We start from the raw sequence: 14,053 nt of genomic DNA, 5'->3' as shown, positions 1-14,053 counted from the left end.
AATAAATTTATGGTATTAAATTTTAATTTAAAAAATTTTAGTTATTCGATTAAATTGCATATTAAAAAAAAATTTTAAATATCTTATAGCAAAAATAAATAGTGAAAGTTTTTAATTTAAATTTTTTAGAGTAAACATATTTTTTATAGTAAAAAAATTTTATAGTAAAAATTTTAATAAAAACTTTAGTTTTTCAATTAAATTATATGCTTTTTAAGGTTAAAATTTAAAATGTTTTATAGTAAAAAAATGTTTCATTCAATTAAAAAAAAAATTAGTTTTTGAATTAAATTGTATGTTTTGTTTAAGGTTTAAATTTAAAATTTTTTATAGTAAAAAAATTTGTAATTTAATTTAAAAAAAATTTAGTTTTTCAATTAAGTTGTTCATTTTTTAATTTTTTTAATTTCAAATTCTTTATTTAATTTGTTTAATGTTTATTTTTTTTAAGTTTTTAAATAATGTCCACTCTTTGTATCACATTTAATGAATTGTTTGTTAAGTTAATTTTTTATGAAAATATTTTGCTAAATAGTGAATGTTTTTAATTTAAAAAATTTTGTAGTAAAATTTTTTTATAGAATAATTTTTTATAGTAAAATTTTATGGTAAAAATTTGTAATTCAATTAAAAAATTTAGTTTTTCAATGAAATTGTATTTTGGTTTTTTATTTTTATTCTCAATGTCTTTATGCAGTTTTTTAATGTTTTTTTTTTTTTAATTTTTAAATAATTTGAACTTTTTGCATCACATTTAAACTATTTTTTTTTAATTTAATTTTTTTGCTATGGTTTTTTGCTAAATAGTGAATGTTTTTAATTTAAAACTTTTTGTAGTAAAAATTTTTGTATAGCAAACAATTTTTGTAGTCCAAATTTATAGTAAAAAAATTTGTATAGTAAATTTTTTATAATATAAAAATTTTTATAGCAAGAATTTTTTTTATAGTAAACAAATTTTTATAGCAAGAAATTTTTATAGTAAACAGGTATAGCAAGAATTTTTTATAGTAAACGAATTTTTATAGCAAGAAATTTTTTATAGTATACAAATTTTTATAGCAAGACATTTTTTATAGTAAAAAAATTTTAATTTCATTTTAAAAAATTTAGTTTTTTAATTAAATTGTATTTTTTTTCTTATATATCTTTATGGTTTTTAATTTCAAATTCCTTCTGCAATCTTTTTAATGTTTTTTTTTTTAATTTTTTAAAGAATTTCCACTTTTTACGTCACATTTTATTTTAAATCCACACGTTATATTTACAAAAAGCGTTTTGCGCCGCTTTGCTTATTTCTTTTTAATAATTATATGTAATGTGTTTCCAAATTCTTCTCAAATGCAGTTAATTGCGGTTTTATGATTCACAAAATATAAACAGCCGTTTAATTTATAAATAGTTTTGGGAAAGTCTGCCAGACGTAATTGCATTGCATTATTACACTTTAAACAGCAGCACGAATTTTCATATGCACACACACACACTCACGCTGCGTGCATTGGGGGGCATCTGCTGTACAAAATACCAGCACAGTTATATATAAATTTTCCAAAAACAAGCAGCGCGTATTGTATTGTACACAAATTACTGGCACTAAAATAAAATTCACACTTGTTTTACGACCCCAAAAACAATAAAAACAAATAAAAATCGTATGAAAACTAAATAAATCGGCGCTGGCAGCAGCTACAGACGCGCATATGCAAGTCCAATAATATAGCAAATCAATCGTATGTAAATTTACAATGCTATATATGGCAGACTTGTGCGCGAACTCATTTACAAAACGAGAATTTTAAATTTATTTCACTTATTCGCGCGCCCTCAAGCAGCTTCCTTTCAAACATATGTAAGTATATGCGCAATTTTTCACTTGCTTTATTTATTTTTTTCTTATTTTTATTTTTACGACTTTATTATTTTTTTCTTTACTTTGTTTTATTTTTTGTTACTTTTGCTTCCGTCAACTACACAATTGCACTTGATTGCATATCAATTTGCATTCTTATCAATATTGACTAGCGCCTTGTTGTTTTTGTGTTAACAAAACTAATTAAAAATACAACAAAAACAGCGTAAATTCCAATATATTGTCCGTTTACTGTCGTTTAGCAGCGCGCGCGCCTAGCAATACTTAACCGCGTTCGCATTTGAATCTTACTAAATGTTGGTACTAGCGTTTGGCTAAGTATATGCTAGCACTTGTGCACCTTAGCGCCGCAATGAATGAACTGTCAAAACGACGTCCGTCTGTGTATGTGTGTGCACCCAAAGCCCAGCCGGTTGTTGTATATGCTTTTGTCGACTTTGCTGCCATTACAAGTTTTATCGCGCATTGCGCTTTGCTGCCAAAACATGGAGCACAGCAACGGAGCGGCATAAGGTTGGCTGCTCGCATTTTGCCGGCGCTTAGTCATGAGATGACGCGTATAACAACAATAAATGCTATACATATTAGTATGGCAGTGAAGTTGTTGTGCGAGTTATGCCCATAATTAAACGCAAAAGGCGCAACGGTCGCAAGGTGTTCCGGCTCGTTAATTAAGGTGTGTGTGGGTGGTGGTGTTTTTCCTCATTGATTTTGTAAATTTATTTCATTACGCCATATGCGCCAAAAGTTTTAATTTAAATTATACAAAACTAGCTTTATAAAATATATGTATGTGTATGTATGTACGTTACTAAGTTTTTAAATAAAATCAATCACAAATGCGTAGTGTATACTTTAAGTCGTCTTGTTTTAAATCTCATCTTCTTCGAGCCCTGTGTCCTCTGGTGGGAAATCGCCAACTTCTACAGCCGTTGGTGGCACAAAACCGCCGTAGTTTTGTGCGCAAGAGAAGTACGCCTTGCCATCGACGCTGTGAATATTTTCAAAATATAAAATTTATAAATAAATGTAAAAGCTTAGCATGCCCGTACCTTCCATTATTCTTGCCAAGTGGCTCATCATACTCTACACCAATGAAAATACCTTTCTTGCCATCAATTGGCCCATTGTATCTGACGGTACCACGACGCACTGGATTGGCAGGCACTGTCACCTAGTGTACACACGCATTTAATTACTTTCAAAAACAATACCATAAAAATCAAAATCGAAACACCACTTTAAGCACACACCTGACAGCGCGCACCGATAGTGCACAACTCAGCGCGCTCCTGCTCCAGCTGCCGTTGTCGTTGCAATTTTTCTTCCTTCTGACGCGTCTCTTCCTCATTGTACTTGCCCATGCGATTCTTTTTCAGAAAATTACGCACAGTATCCTGCTTGGTTTCGTATTGCTCATCGGTTAGCTCGAATTTCTCCACATCCGCTATCCAGTTGAAATTGTCGATTACATGTATGCGCATACCCGTTTCTATAGGCAACGCGCCCAATAAAACGCTGTCATCATGCAGACTTGTGACCAGTCGATCGCCATTATACAACTCCAATTGCATTGTAGCCGCATTACCGCCTGTTATGATTTCCAATTTACACTATGGGTAGGAAAGTGGCTTAGCTCAGAAATGTGTAGGTGTGTTAAACTACAAACCTTCAGTTGGCCGATTGTAAGGCTTTTTGCAAATTTCAAGTCCAGCGCGATGCTGTCGTTTTTGGAATTCGATATATTGACTTTAACATAATCCTCACCACTATTGATCTGCAAGGGCTCCATTATTACGTAGGTATATGTGTACTACAAAAGCTAGTTTAATTAAATGAAATCAGACTTGAAATTCGCTTTTGTTGTTTTCAGTTTCGCTATGACAGTTGCTTAGTAATGTGCCGCACGCATACTAATCTGACGCCGTTCCAATTTCGTTTATGTATCATCTGACAGATTGCGCCGTTTCTGTGTCGATAAAGCAGTTCGTGCTATCTTAACTTTTAATTATTTAGTTTATTATTTAATTATGTGATTTTTTTAAATTTTTGTTTGTTTAAATGTTTTATAGGTTTGTTACTAGAATAAATAATGGCAATAATAGCATGAAATTACATTAATAAATTTAATTTCTGGAGCAGTTATCGATTTTCGAAACTATCGCTGACTTGCAAATCATCTTCAGTTCCCAGTCTTTGACAGTTGCCGGCTAAAATTCTTCCGCTGCGCTTAAAGTTTGTTAATTTCAAATAAATGTGAATTTTAATATATTAAAAAGTTACAACCAACAATATTATTCGTGTTTATAAAAAAGTGTGTGTAGTGTATTCGATTTATTTCCGAAGTGCATTAATTTAGTTTGTGTGCAATGCGAATCACATGTGCAGATAATATGCGTATCAAATTAATGAACGCTATTATAGAAATTATTATATTTATTGAGCAAAATTCGTGTTTTAAGTGATATTTTGGTGTTTATGTGAGTTTGTGCCAGTCTTATTGAAGAATGAAGCGCGAACATAAATATTCAAGAGCAGTTCTTGAGTGCCAACTTTTACTATACAAAAGGAATCTCTCATAGCCATTGCAAAGTAAATTACTAACCTGTGAATTCTAATCAGATTTTTTTTTGGAAAATTGGCGCTTTTTGATATCATGACTGTTTGTAAACAAATGTGTATGCATAAGTATCTCCATGGCTTGAGATGGAAGTCATGTATGACGTGCCATCATCTGCACCAAAAACCGCCGTTCAATTTGGAATATTTTTAATGCGGTTGCAACAAAAAGGCCAATAAGGTATTTAAAATATTTGTTATTATTATATAGTGTAAAAATGTACAAATTTCACTGCTAATTGTAATATTACTATCTTTTATTTATTATTATAAAATATCATATCAATACATATTTTACATAAGCAAATGCCATGAAACCAGCTAAATTCATAAACTGCCATACTTTGGCCGCTGCCGAGGTAATTATTCTGCTTTCATAAATTTCATTCAAATGCACCGAGTCTTCCTCCGGCTGCTCCACACTTTCTAAAGACGACTGCTCCTCGTTGCTATCCAACTCCGATTCAGTGGAGTAATTTGGTAATTCAACTAAATGAATCGGAAATATAAAAATATATTTTATAATTATTTTTGTTTTTAAAGACTGCTTCTCTCACCTTCGCCACCCGTTGCAAATCTCACAATTTTACTACTCTCACTCCAACCAAAGTGGTTGCGTGCGAATACTACCACCTCGTAGACACTTGCTGGTTGTAGACCATGTAAGGTGTATGTTGTTATGTGAATGGGACCTAAAAAAAGAAAATAAATCATATTTACAACTTCTACTTGTATCATTTAATATAACTAAATTACCGGCAGATAGCTCTGATGGTATTGTCAAAATGGTCCAATCGGTTTTGAAATCAATGTCCAAAGTTTGTGGTGTAATGCTTGCTGCCACATTAAGTAAAAATAAATTGTATAAAAGGATGTCTTATGCTGTTAAATTGCATATTTTTACCTGATGGTATTTGTCGAAATTTCAACTTGAACTCCATTAACGCCGACAAGCTTTCTGTCTGCCATACAAGCACATGTGAGGTTGAACTCTGCACGCCTGGATTGATTTTGAAGACACACGGCATGGGACGCCCAGTCAAATCGATTGCCGCGCTCTTGAAACCCAATTTATTCTCGGCGCGACACTCATACAAACCGAGATCTGAGTCGCGCACATTTCGAATAGACAATGTATGCTTAATGACAGTGTTGTATTGTAGATTTGAAACATTCGGTTGCATTTCGAGCTCATAGCGACTTATTCGGGAATCGTAGGTCATCGGTACGCCATGGTGAAACCAGTTAACACTTGCGCGTGGCACCGCTTCGATCAGGCACTCCAAATCGCTGCGTATGCCGACTTTAGTGTAGATTATATTTCTTTCCAAACGCACCTCTGGTGGAACTAATAACGGTTTTTATATAATATATTTACAAATAGAAATCTTATACCCAACTACTCACATTGCACTTTCAAAAACATGCCCGCCACCGCAAGTTCACCTACGCTATTGTTCGCCACACACTCGATCGGCCCGGTTTGCGCACGCGAACCCACTTCGATTTGCATGCTCAAACGATTGCCGATCAACTGATTATCCACCAATTTGCCATTCCAACGCCAATACAATTTGGGCTGTGGCACGCCGCGAGCTTCACAGATCACTTGAAAAACCGCGCCGATTGGCAATTCGATAATACCTTCCGGTTCCGTCTTGACCGTCGGCGGATATTGTACTATTATGCTGTGCATTTTCTGCACTTCCGTGTCATTGTCGGTTTTCAATGCGCAACTGTAATCGCCGGTATCCATCGGTTGCAGCTGCGCAATTTGTAAACTACCGTTGGACCAAAGTCGTATGCGATCGGGCGTTAATGTCTCATTGCTGTCGCGTGAATCGACAATTAATTGATCCTCTTTGTACCAACGCACATACTGAAACGAAACTAGTTCATAGAAGTTATGAGTTTTAGGTGTCAGTCGGGATCAACCTATGTTTTCTGTGGAAATAAAACCCTGTGCTAACTTTTTTTTACTAAATACCTATTATTTAGACTTATCATTTTCATTACACGCTTAAATTATATTGGGAGTTGTGTCTTCACGCTTCGCTTTCCTGCTTAACTTGGTAATTTGAACTAGTTTAGTTGGAATTTTAGGTACCCGACATCTAAAACCGAAACTAATAATATTGTGATAGACGAAATACATTATATGGAAAACATGCCTAAAAGAGAAGTTTTTCTTACTCATTTGAAAAACTAAAAACTGTCTTGTAGAGAGACAACTATAGAGCCACCTAGGCAAAATATCCACCAAAATCATTCGAATGAGCTGGAGCTCTCTTTGCATTTATCTAACAGTTGCATGACGATATTTAAGCACCATGTCCTTGACTTGATATTTTCAACAGTTGAAGAGATCGAAGGCCGTCCTAAAAGAGGCATGGCTTCAACGATTTTTCGACCGTCTTTGAAGGCTTTGTACCACTCGTAGGCTTGTATTTTTGATAAAGCCGAATCACCGTAAGCCTTTCCCAACTTTCGCAACAATTCCGCACAAATGAGCAGCTTCTTGGGGAGAAATGGACGTGTATAATTTGTAAGTCGATTTCTTGAAAGCTGAGGCTTTAGTTAATGTATATACATACATACAGACAGACGGACATGGCTAAATAGACTCAGCTTGTCCCGCTGATCATTAAATATATGTATGTATGTTTTATAGGGTCTGTAAGATTTCCTTCAAAGTGTGACAAACTTCGTGGCAAAATCAATAGACCCTATTCAGGGTATATAAAAATGAACAACGTTTGCTTGCAATGGAATCACGACTACGGAATCGTTGAAAATGTCGTATACGTGTTTTGGGGAGTCTACTGTATCACAAACACAAGTGCTTGAGTGGCACAAAGCAGTAAGTGAAGGTCGTGAAGTCATCGAAAACTTGCCTGATGTGTGTCCTATGGTATATCCTGCTTTAGAAGTCTCAACAACATTGCCCACCATCTATCTGTCTTATCTATACTAAGTTGCAACCGATATCGTTTTACTCAGCGAATGATTTCTCAAAAAAAATCTATTCTAATCAGCAACTTTTAGTCCATGAATCGTTTGTTCCAAACAACGATGTTTTTCTAATAGTAGGAAATTTAGAAACTCAATATACTTCTGTCATCAAAATTTAAAAAAACTAGAAAATTACTTCCAAGACGACTTAAGGGGGTATTCTACTCAAAACCAAAAAAAAAATTTAATAATTCGTTAGTTTAAATATTCAAAAATATTTGCCTAAAAGAATTAAAAAAAAAATCAAATTGGTTCCAAAGTTATAACCGTTTATGGCAACTGAACCGGTTTAGCAGATGACTGCAACAAGAGGCGTCTTAAGGGGTAACATGGGGTTCCGGGTTGTAAAAAAATCGATTTTTTTGTGGTCTCATGAACATTTACAGCCTCTCTATAAGATTGTCCTAAATTTTCAATTTGACCCGAGTAATGGTTTCGGAGATACAGCCTTTAGAACTTGTGCGCTCGAAGCTAGCTAGGCTAAGTGCGCAGTCTTTAAGCGCGTTTTTCTCGAAACTGTGTTTTTGAAGTCGATCTTCATGAAATTTTACACAGGTCTTTGAGATACAATTCTTAAAGACTTGGATAAAGGATTTTTTTCGATTACAATTATTTGAAAAAAAGATGTCGCAAAATATACACTGAATTTTAATTTTTTTTTATTTTTTAAATGTCTGCCAAAAATCCAATTTTCATTTTTTTTCCTTCGTTCAAGTTCCAAGTTAAACTAACTACTACTTTAACTAAAATGATCTTGTAAGGAGTTATCCTGTCAACACGGGCGCATCTTTTTTCCGAGGGGTCACCGAAAATTTTATTTAAATTCAGAGTATTTTTTCAAAAAAAAAAAAAAATTTTGAAAAAGGCGAGGAAACCCATGTAAACCCTCCAAACTCCAAATGGGTTTTTCTCAAAAGTTCTTTGATGCGGTCGCCATGATATCTCAAGTTGTAATCAGCCGATTTACTTCATATTGAGTATGATCTTTAATGATTTCTCACATAAAGTAACAAAAATTAAAAATTGACCATTTTTAATATTTTTGAAAAACCGACAATTATTTTTGAGTAGCCACCATTTTATGAATTTTTTTTTTAGTTTTGCAGTTTCTTGAGTTAGCAACTTTCGCATTAATCAAGAATGAGTCATTGTTTTGATTTTTAGTTGACCACAAAGGTAGAAATCATGATCTCGAGGGCACGGCGTTTTTTCCCTCTACTTCAAGGACTACTTTTTTTTAAATTAATTATAAAAAAAAACAGCTGATAAAAAATGCTTTATAAAAATATCAAATGCTTATTTTTATCAGCTGCCCAGAAACACTCGAAATTCGGGTCTCTAGACTAGAACACTCCCTTAAAGCTCTCAGTCCTCTTCTTTTTAGTTTAATATCGAGGCTTTCCCTACAAATTTTGCACCAAGCAGAATACGTACAATGATTATCACAAGCTAATAAAACGGTGTCATTTTCCAGAAATCTTCTCGCCAAATCGTCACGTTTCAACTCAGCAGGTTCTACAGCATTATCCAAGCTCGTCAAAGCTGAACTCGCCACCGCAAAGAAAACCGCAAATGTGATAAGGTGGATTGTGGTTGAAATCGCTGGTGCCATTGTAGATTTACTTGATTTTTTTAGTTAATTTTTTAAAGTTACTTGTGGTACTTTTTCTAGTTTTGGTTTTGATTTCATATACTTATGGGTTAACACTTTTTGGGCACTTAAATAGCAAAGCTATTATTAATTTTTATTTCAATATTATTTTCACTTATTTACTTAATTTTTTTTTATTATTTCTTTTCATAAATAATCCGAATATATTTTCTTTCAACTTTCAATTTTCTCACTGCACTTTACATTTTCTAAGCAAGTATTGGCGTCTTGCGATCAATTAGCGCTTCCGAAATTGCATTTTCGCCAGCGTTACGCATCGTCCGAGTGTTTGTCGCGTACTGAGCGCCTCTGGCATGCCAAAAAGTGTCTTAACTTCGTGCTCTCGAGCACTGTAAGCGCCGCTTTGTTGCCCACTTTAGTGATCATACCCCAGCGTTGTTGATCGCTGTTCTTTCTAAGAGCGAGCTGGACAAATTGCGAACGAATGACGTCGTTCGCTTCCGTTTCTGCTGCCTTCCGCTTCTTTTATTGTTCACTATTTTTGTATTTCTTCGATTGCCAAACAAATGCAGAGACACTTCAGCTTCACTGGAGGAATGCATAAAATGCGCTCGACTGACATACACTCGTTAATTATAGTAGTGTATATGTGTTTACAAGTCCAAATTTTCGGCGACTTTGTTAAGACCCACAAACGTGCTGCCGCCACATAACTAGAGATAATCATTAGAAGAAAGTCATGGGAAGATTGCGCATCGTAGCTGCATTTTGCTCTGTGAAGTCGAGTGAAAGAAACATTATTCTCAATTCTGAATGGACAAAAGATCGCGGCACACACATATAAACAAGCACGTGTTTGTGTGTGTTTGTTTTCATATGTAAACGACTTTGTAAGGTGACAATTTAGCGGGCGGTGTGTCGTTTAATTCAAAAGCGATTATTCAATGGCGAACGGAAATTGAGAAAGATGAGCGTTTGCCTTAAAAGCGGGATTAAGTGACAGCGGGAGACTGCAGTTTAAGCATAAATTTAAAAAGTAAGACTAAGAAAAAGTATAAAAATTTTACCGGAGCTGTTAATTAACGGCATCAAAGTTACTATCATGGCGGAGATGGAGAGTCCGGATGTTGTAAGCTCAACAACTGACAGAAAACACTTAAAGTACCGTTATATGTATATGTAAATGCGAAGTCGTTTCTTTCTAACCCGAAAATAGAAGATTTCAGCGACCGCTCCAATTGGAGATTCCAGTTGCCAGGTCTTTCTTCACCTGGTGTTTTCTAAAGAGTGGAGGTATTCCTCTTCTTCTCCTTCTCCACCAGGTCTTTCAAACGGAGTGGAGGTCTTCCTCTTGCTCTGCTTCCCTCGACAGGTACTGCGTCGAATACTCTCAGAGCTGGAGTATTTTAATCCATTCGGGCGACATGACCTAGCCAGCGTAGCCGTCGTCTCTTAATTCGCTGAATTATGACAATGTCGTATATCTCGTAAAGATCATCGCTCCATTGACTGCGGTATTCGGCGTTGCCAATGCGCAAAGGACCATAAATCTTCCGTAGAACCTTTTTCTCGAAAACTCGTAACGCTGACTCATCAGCTGTTATCATCGTCCATGCCTCTGCACCATGCAGCAGGACGGGGAAGTTGAGTGACTTGTAGAGTTTAGTCTTTGTTCGGCGAGAGAGGACTTTACTGCTCAGTTGCCTCAGTAGCACCTGCTGACAAGAGTTATACTGCGTTCGATTTCGAAGCTAACGTTGTTTTTGGTGGTAATGCTAGTTCGAAGGTTGACGAAATTATCTACGACTTTACGACTACGAAGTTAATACTGTTAACAGTGGGAACCAAGTTGCGAGTGCGACGACTGTTTGTTTGATGACGGGAGATATTTCGTCTTGGCCTCGTTCACTGCCAAACCCATTTGCTTCGCTTCCTTATCCAGTCTGGAGAAAGCAGAACTAACGGCGCGGTTGCTGAGCTCAATGATATAAATATCATCGACGTACGCCAGTAGCTGTATACTCTTATAGAAGGTTGTAGATGTCGCACGATAGGAAGTCGCCTTGACTGAAACCTCTTTTGGTATCGAACGTCTCGAATAGGTCCTTCCCTATCCTGGCGGAGCTTTTGGTATTACTCACCGTCAGTTTACACAGCCGTATTCATTTTGCGGGGATACCAAATTCAGGCATAGCGACATAAAGGCAGCTGCTTTTCGTGCTGTCAAAAGCAGCTTTGAAATCGATCCTCTTTTCACTAGTCTTTTCCAAGATTTGGCGCAGTGAATATTTGGTCAGTTGTTGATTTTTCAGTTATTACTTCAATCATTATCTTAAAAAATAGGTATACTCGTATCTAAGAGGGTTGTGTGAAACTTCAAGTCGATCGGTCCAGCCAACAAACTACTGTATACTTACTGACTGCAATTAAATACAGCGCAGCCTCCTACAGAGTGGTAGGAGTAGGGCAGCGATATTAGCCTTGAGTTCGCTGACTGTGCGCTCAATACTAGTGAATGGATGTCTAAACTTGTTATCTCTACCATCGAGCTATTTTTCCATTAGACTGGTTTGGATGCCTGAACACAGCGGTGTTGCAGTAAAGCTGATGAGCTTGCTTGGACAGGTACTTCATTCTCTATAGCTACGGAATGGAAAAGTGTGGAGTTCCGTAGGCTCAGCCAGCGTTGGTCATCTGCCAGCAGCTGTGCAGTCGCAAGGGCCACCTTTCAATAGTTGTAGAGGTTCTACCTTGACATTGTCCGTTTGGGATGTATACAGTAAGATTTTTACCGGATGTCAGCAGCATCAGTTGTTTAGAAAAAGATGATGAGAAGAAACATTTTATGATAATTAAGTACACCTCATTACTTTCTCAGAGGAAATTGGTACATCACAGACCACAATGCATATTGAGGTCACAACAAAACCCTTATGTCGGATATGAAAGCTTTGCCTCACTTTTACTACTTCTTCTACTATCAAACTTACTTCCAAAACTAGAAATTGAATAATACTCAAATACAAATAAATACACAACTAATTTTCCAAATCAAATATTTGACAACAACAACAACAGCGAAAAGTGCACGACTCGAACAACACCCCAAACATTGACAAGGCGAGCGCTGTGATGGCTCAAGTTAAATTTAATGAAGTAATTGGTCATAAATTGAATTGAATTTAAACGATGATACCACAAAGTGTGTAGCCAAAAGATGAGCATCATCATCGGTCACGCCAATCGCCGACGGCGGCGGCTAAGCATGTTGACAAGAATACTTAATTAAACTTGCAACGCACGTACATACAACGCACTCAAGTGCATGTGTGTGAGCATGGCATTAAATCGATTGATATATCGACATGTGGGGAATGTGTGGCCCAGTTTGTGTGTGTGTGAGCGTGTCTGTCCACTCTTAAGAATGAACTATTGAAAAATAATTAACGACTTTGCGACATCGCGACAGATGGTGTAACGTGTAAGACTCGCAATGTTGCTGACCTTTCCACATAACTGTCAAAGCACGAATTACTAGCTATAAATTACAGTGCTGTTGTTAGTGTATTATGAAAAGAAAATGCATGGAATTTTCAATTAAAAATAGAATGTTAAAAAATGGGAAGAAAGACCCCGCTGGAGGAGAGGGTCGGTGAGCTTTTTGACGGATGAATAAAAGCTTTCGGGGGGATTTGATGGAAGAGTTCACTGTCGGCAACTTTCCATCAGTTTTAGGCTTCCTGACCACTGCAGCGTTTTCCAAACGTAGGTGGCTCCTATGAAGGTATAAAAAGATCTACTGCTTCTGAGCACAGCCTCCTTCAGAGTGGTTACTATTCAATCTGATAGTAGGGCAGCGATAGTAGCCTTAAGTTTGGTGACTGTGCGCTCAATACTAGTGAAAGGTATCTAAACTCCTTATCTCTACCACCGAGCTACTTTACGTTTAGACTGGTTTGGATTTAGCCACACCGCTATTGCAGGAAACTGTAAGGCTGAAGAGCTTGCATGTTCAGGTACTTCAGTCTCAATAACTGCGGAATGAAAAAGCGTAGGCTCCATAGGCTTCTTGTGGGTCACTTCTAGACTGTTGGGTTTCAGACCAGCTCAGCAAGCATTGGTCAACTACCAGCAGCTGCGCAGTCGCAAGGTCCTTTTGGCCCAGGGTAAATCGCAAAAGGTCGAGTCCTCCTTGAGTGTCCCCCTTTTGCTAGATCAAGGCAAAAACACTTCGAATGAAAATAGAATTAAAACATCTAAGCAGATTTGTGATAGGTTCGGGCTGCTTTGTCGATAGCAAATATCCAACTACAAAATTGTTTTCGTCTGGCTTCACAAAGGACTGAACATAACGGTCTAAGTATGATCTCAATGCTATGCTGAGGGATCAGCTATCTAACCTAACCAACCTACTTAATTGATTACAGAGTTATAGACCATTAGACAGACCGGCCAGTTGCTATATGAACCCGTTCAGAATACAGCTGAACTTACTTAGTCAAAATATACCAATTTTCACAAGCAAAACTTATCGAAAGTACTCTCCAAATAGGGATGGAACATCAATAATAGACATAAGGGCCGTATTTTAGTTCATAAATGTGACTGCTTGTCTTATTTTAGGTTGTTTGGTTCGAGGTAAAAGTCTGCGTCTTCGATTAGGAGCTTGGTTATTCATACTTAACTTTAACTAAATCCTATTTTTGAAAGGTAATATTCGCTGTGAGTGCCAAAATTGGCCGTGTATAACCCTATTTATGCTTACTCGTCCATTTCATTCACTAAAGTAGCTTAGTTGTAGTTCTTAACTGGATTATGATATTAATAATATGTAAATGCCAAACTTCTGTTATAAGGTTTAAATTTTTTTCCTACCGTAGGCGTTTCTTGAAAAATGTGACGCCTCGAAACAGCTGAATTATTTATTCAATATTTAT

General features: G+C 36.2%; 2 protein-coding genes across 2 annotated transcripts; both read right to left on the bottom strand.

The window, feature by feature from the left end:
- Nucleotides 1–2,617: 2,617 nt before the first annotated feature.
- Nucleotides 2,618–3,763, bottom strand: LOC120771020 (tubulin-folding cofactor B). Its single transcript, XM_040098796.1, has 4 exons — nt 3,543–3,763; nt 3,127–3,486; nt 2,926–3,047; nt 2,618–2,864 (listed from the first exon to the last, which is right to left on the bottom strand). Exons 1-4 carry the CDS (start codon nt 3,663–3,665, stop codon nt 2,744–2,746), a joined length of 726 nt encoding a protein of 241 aa, XP_039954730.1. The 5' UTR covers nt 3,666–3,763; the 3' UTR covers nt 2,618–2,743.
- Nucleotides 3,764–4,719: 956 nt separating this feature from the next.
- On the bottom strand, nt 4,720–9,466 carry LOC120771019 (neurotrimin). The gene is made up of 6 exons (XM_040098794.1): nt 8,939–9,466; nt 5,900–6,382; nt 5,397–5,840; nt 5,249–5,329; nt 5,050–5,184; nt 4,720–4,981 (listed from the first exon to the last, which is right to left on the bottom strand). Exons 1-6 carry the CDS (start codon nt 9,114–9,116, stop codon nt 4,770–4,772), a joined length of 1,533 nt encoding a protein of 510 aa, XP_039954728.1. The 5' UTR covers nt 9,117–9,466; the 3' UTR covers nt 4,720–4,769.
- Between the last annotated feature and the right edge of the window lie 4,587 nt (nt 9,467–14,053).

This window comes from Bactrocera tryoni, chromosome 3 (assembly GCF_016617805.1).
Source record: "Bactrocera tryoni isolate S06 chromosome 3, CSIRO_BtryS06_freeze2, whole genome shotgun sequence".
Lineage (NCBI taxonomy): Eukaryota > Metazoa > Arthropoda > Insecta > Diptera > Tephritidae > Bactrocera > Bactrocera tryoni.
This window is presented reverse-complemented; position numbering and strand designations above follow the sequence as displayed.